The 14428-nt window shown below is 42.7% G+C and overlaps 1 protein-coding gene across 1 annotated transcript; it reads left to right on the forward strand.

Annotated features, from left to right (window-relative positions):
• Positions 1 to 8103: 8103 nt before the first annotated feature.
• On the forward strand, positions 8104 to 14428 carry stc2a (stanniocalcin 2a). Its single transcript, XM_035942863.2, has 4 exons — positions 8104 to 8442; positions 10399 to 10541; positions 11142 to 11353; positions 11465 to 14428. Exons 1-4 carry the CDS (start codon positions 8304 to 8306, stop codon positions 11826 to 11828), a joined length of 858 nt encoding a protein of 285 aa, XP_035798756.1. The 5' UTR covers positions 8104 to 8303; the 3' UTR covers positions 11829 to 14428.

Genomic DNA, 14428 nt, shown 5'->3' on the forward strand with positions numbered 1-14428 from the left:
CTCTAATGAGGGGTAAGTGTGTCATATTATGTTGCACAATTGTTGGACCTGACCATCATGATAAATATAGCATCCCTGGATCCAATATTATGGGATCAAGGCAAATTTTGGGGGGATCACTGTGATCAGATACAAGTGTAACCCAGAAAGACTCCCCTTGCTTTGCTGGTGATGTCAAAACTGACCTTACATAATAGCCTCAGCACTTTGCCCAGTTCTTGAATCAGATGATTAATTGCTCACCAGTCTTTTGAGCAGCTATGACACTATGTGCCACCCACGTAGTCCACTCTGGCCTCATGTCTCACTCTCATTAAATGGGGCCTTTGTGTCCAAGCTGCTCTCTTTTGTCCCAGCATGCCCACCTATCAGAGAGGTCGACCCCTGTGTCTCTAGCCATGATGACATCACCTCTGCCCTCATCGAGGTTGGAGCAGCCAAGGTGAGGGCTCTCATGGGCAGCTACAGCCCATCTCTTTCCCCTTATCACTCAATAACTCCTTTGTCCTGGCGAGGCCTGTGGGCTTATATGGACAGTAATGAGACGGGGCACTTTGTAATCTGCCAGCACTGTTGCAATATAACCCATACAGAGCAAACCCTATAATAGCACATTGTTTGAGGCGAGTTAAGTGAGGGTCTGAGATGTGGCGCTTTCACACCAGTTGGAGTCAGAGCCCAGAGCTGGCCTGCTGAGCTGGGCCAGTAAAACCTCTCTTTTCACGAGTCAGGTGAGTTAACACACCAAAGAGTGCATTAATAGTAGAGACAGCGAGTGGCTTTGCAGCTTGCTGCTACAAAATTGCATGCTTTTCTGTTGCAGTATGCATTCACAGGGAAAACACGTCACACCTTAATGAGCTGATATAGTTTTTCAACTTCTTAGACTCATAAAAGTCTCTTAAATAAAGCCAGAAATGCATAGTCACCCCGATATAACAAGAAAGTTTGTGCTAACTGAAGCTTCCAAGAAGTCAACATTTGAGTTTTCGCCTCATCATATCATTATACACAGAGAAACACACACACACACACACACACACACGCACACATGCACACACGCACACAGCCATAAACTGAGCCAAATTTAGACACTAAGATATCCTCTTCAGGTTCCTCGAAGACTTTGGTACTTGATATCCCACAGCTTCTCCTTCTCACAGCCCAACGCTGCTGCTCTTTCTCCTTGGTGTGATTTTATAAGTTATGCTCACACAGTGAGACCCAAAACTCAGCTTTGATTTACTGCTCCGATTTTTTTTTTGCACTTGATTGTTTATATTATTCTGTTTCCGTGCCTTTATTCAGCACCATTTGAAACTGCTCACCCTTTTGAACTGTCCCTCTCATGCAAATAATGATATTATAGAGAGTAAACACCTGGCATGCTTGAGTAGAAGTATGTCAGTGAAATGGAGGCCATGTGTCAGCACACAGCTCCAGTGGCTCATCGACTTGGCTGGCTGCATATACGCTGTAGCCCAGTGTAAAAACTCACACTTATCTTATTTGCATGTATTTTGCTTTTAAAGCAATAGCTGAATATTTTTGGAAATATGCTGGATACTTCTCATGCACAGCAGGACCATTGTTATATATTATCCTTTGTAAACTTCATTCTGTTTTACCCTCACTTTTTTGTACAAATTATACAAATAAGATTTAACTTTGTAATTAAATAACTGTAGAGGTGCTTTGTAGGCAGAGAATAGCCAAGCTAACATTATAAATATATAACTATTTCAACTTGAATTTGTCTTAATCCTCTCAATTGCAAAATCTGACAACAGGTTTGAAAAGCATTTTATCCTTTGCCTTAATTACACCATTTATCAGAGGCAGACAATGTAAAAACAAAGATACAGATACAGTCATTTAGCTTCTCATTTGTGGCATATTGTTTGGTTGCTAGAAGTCTCCAAATCTAAGCTTAAAATCCTCATATTTCAACAAAATGTCTTTATTTATGCTTTTCCAAAATTGAAGTTTGCCCTAAATAGATTCTGTGAAAAACAACAAATAGTTTACTCCGTGGTGCTAAACTCGGCTGAACTGCAGGCTGTGTTTTCACAAAACAGGTATATAAACAAAAAGTAAATGCAAGTTGCATATGTAGCATATTTGTAGCATGTAGAAATGACATTCTTCCTGTTATAATATATTTTTGTAAAAGAAAAATATTAGAGATTAATTTTTTCTTTTTTTGAGATTTGTGGTATTATAACCATGTCAGACTGCACAAAAGACAATTTGAGCTCCCTCTACTTCTAGTCATGGTTGTGCAGTTTCCATAGAGGTACAGGACTTTATATTGGAGTGAAAAATTAGCCTACAGTGAGTAAAAGTGTGATGGGAGGAAGGTTGATTTAAGGAATCACATCACATCATACGCGTATCAGATAAAGGACCACAATGTGGCCAAGATCATATTTGAAAATGTCATATTAAAATGAAGCAAGAATATCATCTGCAGCCATATTTTTACTGTCAGCCTGTTGACAACAACAACCAAGTGTGGAAAGAACACTGCAATGTTTTAAACGAAGCCTCTGTAGGTCACTCAAGAGTTACTGTCCAGCATTTTTCCACTACAAAGCCTGAATCTGTAACCAAACTAAACCCACATGCTTCCCGTCAAGTTGCTATATAGAGTCTGTAAACTAGTAACATTAATTGCTGTTACAGAAGCCTCCCTCGCAGTGAAGCATCCCCCCAGTTCACACACAAATACACACACACACACACACACACACTCACACAACAGCCTGGCCTCTCTGTTGTGGTTTCATTGGACGGTCACTTGCCAGGGCCCCAGGGGTCCCAACTCAGAACACATGTCTGCTTTCTGTATGTTTACAGTACAGCAGTCAGAGTGAATGAACGTTACGGCTATCAAAGCATACTTGTCTATTTTCTGGACAGTGTCACCAAAAGGAGACAATGCCTTTATGCAACGTAAACATGAAATATACTCTTAATACCTTTGAAATGGAACACATCTGAGGAGTAAAAATAAAGAAACGACAGCTCTCAAGCTGTCACGCAACCACTTGCGGGAAGCAGACCACAACCGTGCTCACACTTTACATGTTTGTCATCACAGGCGGTGATAACTCTGCAGATATTTAAGTGGCTGCAACAGATGCAGTCAAGCTGTGAATAGGGTTGCCACCTTTCAGAAATGAAAATAAAGGACGCCCACCACAGCTCCTCGGGGCCACAGTTCAGTAAAGTTGGAAAGATATTCACAGATTCAGACTTCCAGCATCAATAACTCATTAAATATACGGTGTCAAAACATAAACGATGTCTCTTTCCCATCGTTGTAAGGTAGACAATATACTACAAGCCCAGTTTGATCAACAGTAGCTGCCTTTCAAGCTGCAGGAATAACACTGGTGTCAACAAGAGCCAGTTGAAGTTGATTCTGGTGACACTACAGAGTATCAGAGAGAAGCTATTGAATATTTGTGTCTCTCTTTACTGTTGCAGCAGTTTTGCAATTTGCAGACCGTGCGTGTTCACAGCCGGCTGCTCATAGACACCAATGTTATTCCTGTAGCTTGAAAGACAGCTACTTTTGATAAAACTGGGCTTGTAGCACATTGTCTGCCTTGCAACAATGGGAAAGAGGCACCGTTTATGTTTTGACAACCTATATCTAATGAGTTATTGATGCTGGAAGTCTGAATCTGTGAATATCTTTCCAACTTTACTGAACTTGGGGCCACTACCACCTAAGGAGTGATATATTTAATTTTGAAAAAAGCATTTAGCCATACTTAAAGCTTTAAGTGCTTTATTAACATGAAACTAAGAATTTTGTATTGTTTTATGATCACAGGTTCTGTCTGAACAGAAGTGGCATCATTTTAAACAGTGAAACCAGACTAATGAAATAAAATGACCAACCAGTGAGCAATACTGGATTCTGCAAAAACATAAACTACTGAATGCAGAATACTGGACAAAGAAATTCTCTACATACATTTTTTCCCATCTAAATCTAATCTTAACACAATTAATGTGTTAACTTATTTATGTGTTTATGCATGTATTTATTGATTTAGTTGTTTAGTCCTGTTAACATATCAGAGTTCTGAGTGAGTTTTTCTTTAGATAGGGAAAGGACATTTATTGATTACATATAGGCTATTAAATACATGTTTATTAAAAAGTAAAAAGCATTTAAAATAATAATAAACTAAACAACTTAGGCATTGAGTCACTAAAATACTGTAGAGTACAGACCACATCAGCATGATTATAAGCATCCTCTGGTAAATTAACAACCAGATACTGATGTCTCTCACCATATGGACTTCAGGAGATGACTGGGGGATGATAAACTGTGACCTGCTGGTTGGGTTCTCTCTGTTCTCATGTTTCTTACATGTTTGTCTCCTGATGCTGCCTTACTTCAGCCAGTCCATGAGCAACAGAAAACACAGTCTGCCTTGTATCCATTGCCAGTGGTTCCACTCTTCCCACTCCAGTCTGTACATTTGCAAACGTTTTTGCTTCTTTAGACGTGGTGGAGTTTCAGGTGTAGACATTTTTAAACGTGTGGGTGCAGCAGCGTCTGTAACCTGGCAACCAGAGACAGGACCGGACAGGACCGGACACACAGAGACGTCTGAAGTCTGTCCACTGGACCTGGCATCGGGTCCTCGCTACAAAGGTCCTACGAAGATGAAATTGGCTGCCCTTAATATTTCCTGTGTTTTATTTTATTCATTATGCAGTTTTGATGAGTGTGTGACAGACGTGTACGGGGCATTTATGAAAATACAGAACAATTTGTGTCCCGTAATCATTCAATACGGGACGCAACAATTTATTGTCAAATAAAGGACGATTCCGTATTTTAAGGGACGGGTGGCAACCCTAGCTGTGAATGACAAGTGTTTGGAGGCTGGAGGCCTTCAAATAAAGTGGTGCATCAGCCAGTAAACTCAATTTATGAGTCGACATGAATGAGAAGTCCTGAAATTGCTCACAAAATGAAAAATCTGAACATCTAGAATGATGTGCAGCTAATCACAAATATGTGATCTGTCAGAATAGTCACTGAAACGAAGGTTGAAGTGAGATTTTCCCGTCTAATTTACTGATTTGCTTCGACATATACAGTAACTGGCCATTTGCAGTGGAAAACATGTACTCAGAGAATATCTTAATTCTTGAGAATAAAGTTTTAAATTGGGATGCTCATTCATTTGGTCCGTCAAACCGCTGAATGTTCTTCCTCTCTGTGCCAATGCTTGGCCTTTTGTGCTGCATTCAAGTAAAGTAGTATAAATGCATTTCACTTCAGAAAACCATTTTTTTCTCCACCTTTCAACAAGGCACTTAAGTTAAAATCATGGTGAATGATTGTAAAAGGATAATTTAAACCTGGTTCTGCTCGGCAGTGTTGGGTTTACGGTGGCACTTTTAACTAGACTTTGAAGAAGAAGAAAAAAAGAAATGAGCTCAGTCTCCACTTCTGCGTTTACCTCAATAGATTCTCTGCTGTCAAGGAGACAACTGAGGAATCCCCGTGAAATAACTTCTAACAGCGAATTGGATGCCTCCTGGTTGTCTGTCTTGGTTAAAGGATGTCTAATAAGGTTTTCCCATATGTCCTGAACGCAGCATCAGTAGGCAGCGGTGACGCACACGCTATTACAAGCCTGTGGTCCACTGCAGCACACTGATTGGGCCAAATCGAGGGTGTGTGGACAGCGTGGGCAGTTTTTAACAGACGTGAATTGAGCTGGAGATTCCAGTTTGTGGTGTAGGCACAACTGGACACGCACCAAGCCCATCTCCAGACGCGTGCCACGGTGCGCTACACCCTCCTGATGGAAATCCAGTGGACTCTGAAAATACTGCTGTATTGCAATTTCCGTTCATCAAAGCTGAGGCCAATTTGTGACACAGAGTCTGGAACATTTCAATTTATTTTTTTTTTTGATGGGAACAACGTCTATAGAGATGCCATGTCATATTTATGTGCTTAAATTGAAACCCTTTACTTCTGAACTCATCTTTTTGTGAGGTAGAAGACAAAATAGGACAAGATCATCATAAATTCCTGACAGTAAAAGCCTACCACATTCCACATAAGAATATAATGGGAATATTGAAATGTTGAGGTTTGCTGTGCTGCATCATCTCCTGGCCAAAATACCTCCCATTTCTCAGCTGTGGTGACTTCTCCAAAAGCTCATTCTGCTGACTGAAAAACCTCAATTAAAACGATAGATACTGCCATCTCAAGATAATAATTATCTATATTTAGAGCTGTAAGTGATCATCATTTTGGTTAGGGTTAGAGCAGGAGTCCAATTCCCGCTTTAGGCTAATTTTCATTGATGGTCTAAATATAGCCTGCAAGTTTTTCCAGCAGACAGAGCCAGAGCTTCCCATGAAAAGGATTTTATGAAATTTTAATGAAATGTTATGATAAACAGATTTCAAAAGTCACAGATCTATGAAATTCAGGGCGGCCACAATCAGAGGCCTGTTTGTTTCTTCCTCCGTCTGTGTTTTTTTCTTTCACACACACACACACACACACACACACACACACACACACACACACACACACACACAACCACCAATCATTTCCCCATGTTCGTTTATGGGGCGCCGGAGCAGTGGCGTAATGTATTTGTCTTGGGGGGTCTGGGATTTTAGTCAGGCCCTTTACCCCCTTCGGCTCATCGCACGCAGACGCTGAAGCACCTCCTCTGTTGTGTGATGTGGCTGAAGTTTGTTTCGCTCCTTGAGAGTTTTAACAGTAAACCGCCAGCTGTGGTTTTGGGAGTTTGCATATCATGTCAACAAGTTCTCCTGAGGTGCTCCCACAATCCGAGAACATGCAGGTTGGGTTAGGAGGAAGCTGCCTGTAGCTGCGGATGTGAATATATTAGTGTGTCTGTGTTGGGCCTGTTGATATCCTGCGAGTTTTGGATGTTGGGCTGCTCTAATTAAGATTAGGAGGGAACAATTAGTATCAGTGGGCCCCCTACAGGCTTGAGACCTAAGTGCAGCTCCCCACCCTGCACACCCTCATGGTCACTTCATGATGCCATTCCTTGTCCACAGCTGCAACATGAGTGACGCAGCGGCATGCCGGGGTTGCATGGCACCGCCGGCTCCCGTAGAGGCCTTTACCTGAGGAGTAGTAACACCATTAGGTCATTGGAAACATTTCGAAAGACAGAGACTTTATGTTCCTTCTCGCGGGCTCATTCAGCTCGCAGTTATTCCACATGGCATCCTCAAGTGTTGCTCTTGAAAAAGATTCCTCCGGCGTCTCCAAATGTGCAGCCCTGCCAATGTTTGTCCTCTATTCTTAGATCACTCCCTGTAGTAGTGGTTAGCAGACCTCATTGTCACAGACTAAGCTGGGCATTGTGTAACAGGCCTCTTTGTATTTACTTCCCCATAAAAACTTAGTTAAAGGCGTTCTATTTATAGGAGCTTCACTTGTAAGTAAGCAGTTCTTTTTACAGTTTGATGTTAAAATCAATACAATATTAATAGTTTATTGTCCTGTTGTTTGATTGTGATTATTAGCAGAACGCTGATTGCAAGAATATCCTGTGCAGTTGTCTATTTTCTGTGAAAGCAGTGCTACAGATGTCAGTTGTAGATCCACTAACTCTGAGCTTTTTTCTACTTCATCATACACTTTTCTCTAGTTTGCTGCCAGACTTCTTGATCCTCCTCCTGCTCTCACAGATAGCCCTGTATCCTGAACGAGGGCTCCAGTTTTATGGCAAAAACTGACTTTTCACTGCTGCATCTGCAACAAATTTAAGCAAGAAGTTATCTTGCAATGTATGCAAATGAGTTAACCCAGTGAAGGATTGTTAACAGACTTATTGGAAGTTATATTAGATATTATATTACTGACATTTTTCCAGATTTGGTTATTAAAACCCTGCTTGATCACCCAGAAATGTCAAAGTCAACTTTCCTCATGAATATTGCTTTACAGGGCCAGTTTTATGGCAAAAAGGGGACTTTCACTGGACACTCCCCTAAAACCTTGGACGTGGATTTCTGCGTCTCTGATTGGTTGTGAAGCCCCGACCGACAACACCTGCTTAACTCCTTCATCCAAATTGACACCCGGGGCTCTGAGAAATATAGACAGCATCCCTTCCAGCTCATGCGTTCAGTCCCACAGCTGCCCCGTAAGATACCGAGCCGCAGCTGCGCCGATCACTGATCCAAGGTGAACCTTCACGCACACACACTGCCGGATCTTTGCTGGGAATAGAGAAGCGCGCTGTTGGGGAGACGCAATGTTGGTCAAACTGGCCGTGGCGCTGCTGGTTTTGTCAGTGCTGGAGCAAGTAGTGGTGTCGGATAATATTGATATTCACGACAGTCCCCCGGAGAAGCCTGCGAGCCAGAAAGGACGCCTCTCCCTGCAGAACACAGGTAGGAAATGTTCACAGAGATAAGATTTTTTTGAATATATATATACATAGAGAGAGAGACTGGGTTGCAAATCTCCATGGGGTTTGTCCCGGACACGTGCTTTCTGTGTGGCTACAAATGAAACCATGCAGGTGACACGGTTGGGCGATTTGAGAAATTCCCCCTCGTTTTTGAACGTTTTCACACGCTCTTCGATCACTGCGAAAGGCGATATTTTGTAAATACTCTCAGACAGAAACCCAATATGTTAGTAAACTATTAATAGGACGGCACACGGTAATAGGTAATGTATACGGCAGCACGTCTAGGTGTGCGGGCGCGCTGCAGAGCGTGTGTGCGCGGGTTATAGGTAACTGTTTCACCGGCTATCTGGAGGGGGGAAATCTGTTTTCCATGAGCTGTGAATTCTCGAAATGAGCGTAGGGTGATGTGTTCAAGCAGGTTAGTGGAGCAGCGATGAGTGGAGTAGTGTAGCGGTGAGCCAAGTTTAATTTACAGAGGCGACCCTGTGAGGAAATTGCGCTTAGATGGGATAAAAGACCAGTGCGGTTCGCGCAATTTGCGCAAAACACTACGGAATATTCTCCCAGACTTATTCAGGTTTATTCAGATTTGCGCAGCCGGGCCATCCCACCAAGTGAACCTGCGTTTAAAGAATATCTCTGTTCCACGTTGAAAAATGGGGGACCAACTCCAATACAGGTTTCGCAGCAGAGACCCTGCTAACACCACTGTGTAATTCAATGCACGTTGCGGCCAAGCTCGTACGATCCAAGCACATTCCCGTGATGCCAAAACAAGCACTGCTGACAGCGGCTCACTTTTCCTGCGCACTAAAGTTCAACTCAGTGCCCACAAACCCCCGCAAGCAGCTCGTCTCCCCCCCCCCCCCCCCCCCCCCCCCACTGCCCCCCAAACAGAGGCTCTTTTGTTGACAAGCATGGTTTCTAATAAATCACATTTAATCCTTTATTTGCCGTGGTCAAGACGGAGGGTGAAAAAACTTCTCCTTTTACGCAACTGGTGCGCAATTCCGACAATGTTCTCACGCCCGTCAGTTATCAGCTCCAAGACAAATCACGCGTGTAATTGTGTTTTACTTAGGTCAACAGTTGGGGTTTTCATAGCCAAACTGAAAGTCTATATGGTGTCTTGGCTACCAGCCTAATCTGCAATTTGCCATATTCGTTTAAAATTAAAAGCACTCCAGAGGATGTCACACAGGGAAACAGTGACAGGTTGTCTGCTTGTCATAAAATAATCCAAAAAAAAAGACACTTTCACTTGCTTTCTTGGCATTTCTGCCCCAATAAAATGTCTTGTCCCTGTATTTAATGTTAAAAGGAAAAAGGCGCCTGAGGGCCAGCATGTATTGGACAGGAGATATCATATATTCACATGACATGTACTGCTGCATTGCTGCTGTTGCACTCCCCACAAAGCTAATGTTACAGCTGTAATATTGCATTTTCAGAATGCAATCTCGGTGAGTCTACAAATGCAGTATTTAGAGACTTGTTGATGCACATTTAGTTAACAGACATTGACTGAAATTCCTGCGTTTGGCTGTATCTGCAATGCACCATCCCATCTCAATGCTAGGCAGTGCAGATGGATTGTGGTGCAGAATGACACAGTAATATCTGTCACCAAGTGTTCCTCTGCAGGAACCCCCTCAGCTTTGGGAAATTAGACGTCTCCCCACTCCCCCCCACTCCGCAGCATCCGTTTTCTCTCTGAGACTCCGGGTCATGAGCACACGAACGACCGCCTGCGTCTGTGGAAATAGTTACACGCTACATCAGCTTTGTGATTCGTGCAGCAGTCGGTGCTGAAGTGGAGTTGTGCCTCCAAGCTGTATGGTCTTCACTGCCAACATGTCTGTAACAATCTGTGCGCTGTCTCTGCTGTGAACAGATGATAAGGTCCCTCCCCTAACCTGTTCTCTATTTCCAGCTGAGATCCAGCACTGCCTGGTGAGTGCAGGGGATGTCGGCTGTGGTGTGTTTGAGTGCTTTGAGAACAACTCCTGCGAGATACGAGGGCTACAGGAAATCTGCATGACGTTCCTGCACAACGCTGGCAAATTTGACTCTCAGGTACTAAACTATTCTGTCTGTTTGCAAAAATGGTATAACCAGAGGCAACATTCCTCCTCCTCCTTTTCATCGGTTCACTGCTTGTCATTTTTCTGCATAAATCAAAATATATCTTTTTTTATGAATACGATAATCCATATACTTATCTAATAATCTCTTTTTTCTTTCTTGGGAAGTTCATTTGCCCCTCGGTGGACTGATGTGTGTACAGTTAGGACCAAGGGTCATGAGCCAGCTGGCCAGAAGCCCAGTTTGCTCCCTTTTCATACATAGCTGAGGTTGAAGCCCTGCCAAGCCAGACTCAACTGGTGTGTTAATATGTCTATAGGGTCACTTACTAGGAACTTAACATCCTTGGCAGACGAATCTAAAAGACTTCACCAGAAGAATGGCACAATTTGACTAATCATGCAGAATTTCATCTGCCATTTCTTAGTAAGATCAGTATACATTCATGTAGCACAAGCAGAACATGGCGTCTCCAAAACTATCACGTACATGTATACATCAACACCACATGGATCCAGAGTATCTTCTTGTTCTTTACAAGATGCGTTAATCCGAAGCGCTTCAAGAGTCTTTGTCTTTGTGTGCACACAGGGGAAGTCCTTCATCAAGGATGCTTTGAAATGTATGGCGCACGGTTTACGGCACAAGTTCAGCTGCATCAGCAGAAAGTGTGTGTCCATTAAGGAGATGGTGTTCCAGCTCCAGAGAGAATGCTACATCAAACACAACCTGTGCTCTGCTGCTAAAGAGAACGTAGCTGTCATGGTGGAGATGATCCACTTCCAAGACCTGTTCCCTAAAGGGTAAGTGACTGGTCTGGCCTCTCCCCATTTATTCCTGTCATTTGCCAGACCTTGATGTATTGTACATTAAATCACAGGATTCATGTGAGTAATCTGCCTCTCTCTGCCCAGTCCATACGTGGAGCTGGTGAATATCCTCCTGAGCTGTGGAGAGGAGGTGAAGGAGGCCCTGACCAGGAGCGTCCGGCTGCAGTGCGAGCAGAACTGGGGGGCTCTGTGCGACAGCCTGAGCCTCTGCTCTTCGCTCGCCCCGTCTCCCGCCAGCTCCGCTGTCGAACACCACCGCCACACCTTGCCTTCCCATCCTGAGCCGGAACACCCTCGCCCTCCACGGCAAGGCGACAAAGACAAAGCTGGTAAGCTGGGCTTCAACGGCCACCAACGCAACCGCAGTCAGGGACCCCGGCGCCACGGTCCAGAAGTCGGAGTGGTGGCCGAGCAGGAAGACCCTAAGGCCACCGACATCCGGAGGTGAAAGCTCAGGAGATGCTACTGACCTTTGACCCCTTACACCATTTAAAAGCCACATTTGCAGACTTATGCACACCTCTACACGATAACACATCCTCACACACAGACACACATTTGTCCACACAAATTCTCAGACAGACCGAACAGAGGGAAACAAGCCCCGACCTTTCCTGTCCTTATTCCACCCTCTCCAGTCATTCCAGCAGCCCCACATGGTAAACTTGCAGGGTAATTGTGGTGTAGCTTGTACTGTTATGCCAGACTGTAGGCCACAATTTTTATTTTTTAAATTGAATAACAATTGTTATTATCATGATTATTTCAACTGTTAGGACAATTTTGGCTCTAATATAGCATTTCTCAAATCATACTTACTGTAAGATTTGATTATATTTGTATTATTTATTTTATTCTTTATGCAATGTTGAAATATCAAAGTGTACATAGAAATATACTTATCTATATTTATATAAACATGTATAAATATAGTTACAATATGCAATACTGGTATACTATAGATGACATAGTATATGGTGTGCCGTTTGTTGTTCTCTTCACAGTATTGCACCCATCATACATTGGTCTGTAGATATGTAACATACGCCATTTGCTGTTTCAAAGTGGGAATATGTATTATAACTATAGATACTTGATGATTAAATACAAATTGTACAGGTTTTAAGTCCAGTTCTGGCACATATGAATTTTAGTGCATGATGGCCATAAAGCCAACAAACTTGTGCATTCTTAAAGTGAAAATCCACTCTAAAGAGGATGCAAATGTAATACTATGAATATGAACACACACTCGTATGTATTGATAAGTCTCTTGCAAAGCTAGAAAAAGGAGAGCCAAGACTGATCTTTGATGTCATCCAGCACTGCTGTCTGGGCGGCGGTGAATGGAAACGAGCATAGCAGACACAGTTATACAGACTCCATATATTTCATACGTTTTAGTTATACTCAGACATGTGTCTTATTTTAATGCAAAAAAAAGTATCACATCACTCTCAATGTTTATAGAGCTTCAGAAACTGTGTCTCAGAGACATTACAGACCAATGTCGTGTGTAGCTTCAGGAGACATTGCTCTTGTTCACAGATAGCAACTGAATTGTCAAATGTAATGCATTCTCTTTGTTTTCCATCTAGCCATCAGTGAAGTGCAGCAATCAGAGAGGATGTTGAATATCAAATGTAAAAAATCACAAACATCAAGGTGCCTAAACTTGTTAAATGTTCACAGTGACCGCTTCTCTGTGATTTAAGTGAATGGATGATACTGTGTCACGGCGAGATTTGATGTTGACCTATTTTGCGATGGTGTTGAGCCACAAAAGTCTTAGATTTTGCACTTTGGATGATTGTCAGTTTGTGTTCGACTGCTGCATCTTGAGAAATAAGACCACATTAGCAAAGTAGTCACCCTTAAACTAGAGGCAACTTCATATTTCACAACTTGGTTTTCCTTATCAAAGGCAAGTCCTGCATCCCCACATGCTCCTTTGGACCAGATTGAGCCCCTTCTTTAGGGGAGCCATGCTACTTTTTCTCCCTCTCTGTCCCAGGAGGCAGGAAAGAGGCTTGACAGAAACCCTCCAGATCTCTGGCCCCTCTAAATTAGCCCTTATTCCTCTCTGGTCCCTTCCCTAGGCCAGACATGAAGCCTGTTATTCTACCCGTTGGAGCCGCAGGCAACACAGCGAGGACCCAGGAACTGGGTTAAGTCCACACACGGGGGCTCTGGCGCTGTTATTCTAAATGTTATATTTACCGAGGCCACTAGAGAATTCCTCTGGGCCGCAGCCAAGAGCCAGCAACTAGCAGAGAGGAGTGGAGCAAGAAGAAGAGAGACGTGCTCAACGTCTTCTTTTATTTTTTTTGAATGTGATGATTCACTCTGTCTTTACTTCTCTGTTCTCTTCTTCTTCTCTTCCTCCTTCAGTTCACAGACAGGCTTTTGACCATTTCAGGCCAGTCACATGCTTCAGTTGTGGAAGTGCAGTTTATGAGCACCACAAGCTGAGGAGTGCTCGGTGCAAAATGAATATGAAACATGCTCAGATTTTGTGGCTCAATTAAGGGTTTTCACGTTATTATGTTTTTTTCTGGTATACTTACAGTAAGGTACAGTTGTTCCTCCCAGTCATTTAGAGACTATTGTAAGTGAGACTTTCAGGCTTTTATTTTATTTTTTATTCTGTTGTGGAAGTTGGGATTCCTGTGACATCCCAGCACAAGACATAAGCTAATCCTATTGAGAATGTACTGTATGTGTGTAAAGTGACAATCTGTTAAGCTCTCTGTCATTAGGTTTGATATGGCTTTTTGTAATAATGTAGTTGCTTGAATGGCTTTTCTGTATGTGTTCACAGGAAAATAAAACTAACCGTGTTTCCTGTATTGTTAGAGCTCCATCACCACATTACTTGTTTTCTTCTGTTAAGCACAAGGACTCCACTGCTTCAAAAATACAGAACATCGTCTAGAAGTTTGTAACTCACTTGTAAGACATCAGGCATATTGACTCCATCAGTATCTTTGGACTCCTGAAGTCAGATGTATCTTGTTATCATTAAAGTATTTTTGTCTCTATTTTGTA

This window comes from Amphiprion ocellaris, chromosome 13 (assembly GCF_022539595.1).
Source record: "Amphiprion ocellaris isolate individual 3 ecotype Okinawa chromosome 13, ASM2253959v1, whole genome shotgun sequence".
NCBI classification, from domain to species: Eukaryota; Metazoa; Chordata; class Actinopteri; family Pomacentridae; genus Amphiprion; species Amphiprion ocellaris.